The sequence below is a fragment of the Opisthorchis viverrini genome (genome assembly GCF_000715545.1).
Source record: "Opisthorchis viverrini unplaced genomic scaffold opera_v5_817, whole genome shotgun sequence".
Taxonomy (NCBI): domain Eukaryota; kingdom Metazoa; phylum Platyhelminthes; class Trematoda; order Opisthorchiida; family Opisthorchiidae; genus Opisthorchis; species Opisthorchis viverrini.
Window position 1 is genome coordinate 23487 of NW_008752509.1, and position 1124 is coordinate 24610.

At 40.8% G+C, this 1124-nt stretch overlaps 1 protein-coding gene across 1 annotated transcript in view; it reads right to left on the reverse strand.

Moving 5' to 3' along the window:
- Positions 1–707, reverse strand: part of T265_15746 (hypothetical protein) — a gene marked incomplete at both ends in the record, with an annotated part of 18209 nt that extends 17502 nt beyond the window's left edge. The window contains one exon of the mRNA XM_009179062.1: positions 348–707. Coding sequence (XP_009177326.1) covers positions 348–707 — 360 coding nt within the window. The remainder of the gene's footprint in view (positions 1–347) is intronic.
- Positions 708–1124: the final 417 nt, after the last annotated feature.

Below are 1124 nucleotides of genomic sequence, written 5' to 3' on the forward strand. Positions count from 1 at the left end.
TACACAATTAATTTAAGATCCGTCACGTGAACGTTTTCGTCTTTACTTAGACTATCAGATTGGTATGAGCAACCAGAACCTCCGGATGCACCCCACTAAAGGGAATGCTTTGGTGTGGTTGAGAACTTCGTGATCCAATCACACCTTCCCTTTAGAAATTCGGTTAAAATCCCGGACCGGTATTCATCAGGCGCTCCACAAGATTGGGTGGCTAATTGGGTGTAAGTTACTTACTATTCATCAGTAGCCAGACGAGTGCGTGGATTAGTCAACATCTGGTTAGACATTTTTCAGTTGAAATTTGTGGAGCTTCAAAATGGTGTAAAATTAAACGCATTGCTACTTACGTTTAATCGTAAACGAAGTTCACCTAAAATATCTTCAAACGTGTTCTCAAGCGAACAAAACGTATCTTTGGAGAAGAGTTCATCCACTCGATATGAACCAATCTGTCGGTAATCAATATTGGGATCCTCGTGGGATGCTGGTAAATTTTTCTCAAATAAGGCGTTGTTTGGTTTACTTACCAGGAGTGTCAGTAAGATGGAAGGGAACATTTTCAGGATTAATATTGCACTCAATATCGCCATGATAACTGGTGGAATCTGCAACAGTGTTCGGTGGTCCATCGTCTTCCAAAGGCTTTTCTGAAGGATAAAAGAATGGATATTACGTGTGACAGTGATTTTGTCTTGCCGTTCACACATGAGCGTGAAAATTACACATTTTTATCAAAGAGACCCTGATCAAGTGTTATCCTTCGTGACCTTGACACTTACCAGGGAAGTGGACAGTAGTATGACCTACTTCGAGGACCAGCGGCAGACTGAACGGATATGGCCAGTAAGAAACAGTGGCGCCTTACTGACTGACATGGATTTGAGAGGTGGCGTCTGGCAGATCACCATAAACCACTAGCATCAGTATTTTAAAGAGACAGGTTGTTTTAGAAATATCTATAACAAATAAAGGACGCAGTTATGAGCGACTGTACAGTACAATGATCAGGCAAACTTATGGATAAAATCTCTCTCTCTCTTTCTCTTGAGTAAAAGTTCAAGCACATATTTAAAGCCAACATATTAACTACTTAGAAACGTGTGAATAAACCAGTCGACGCAGCA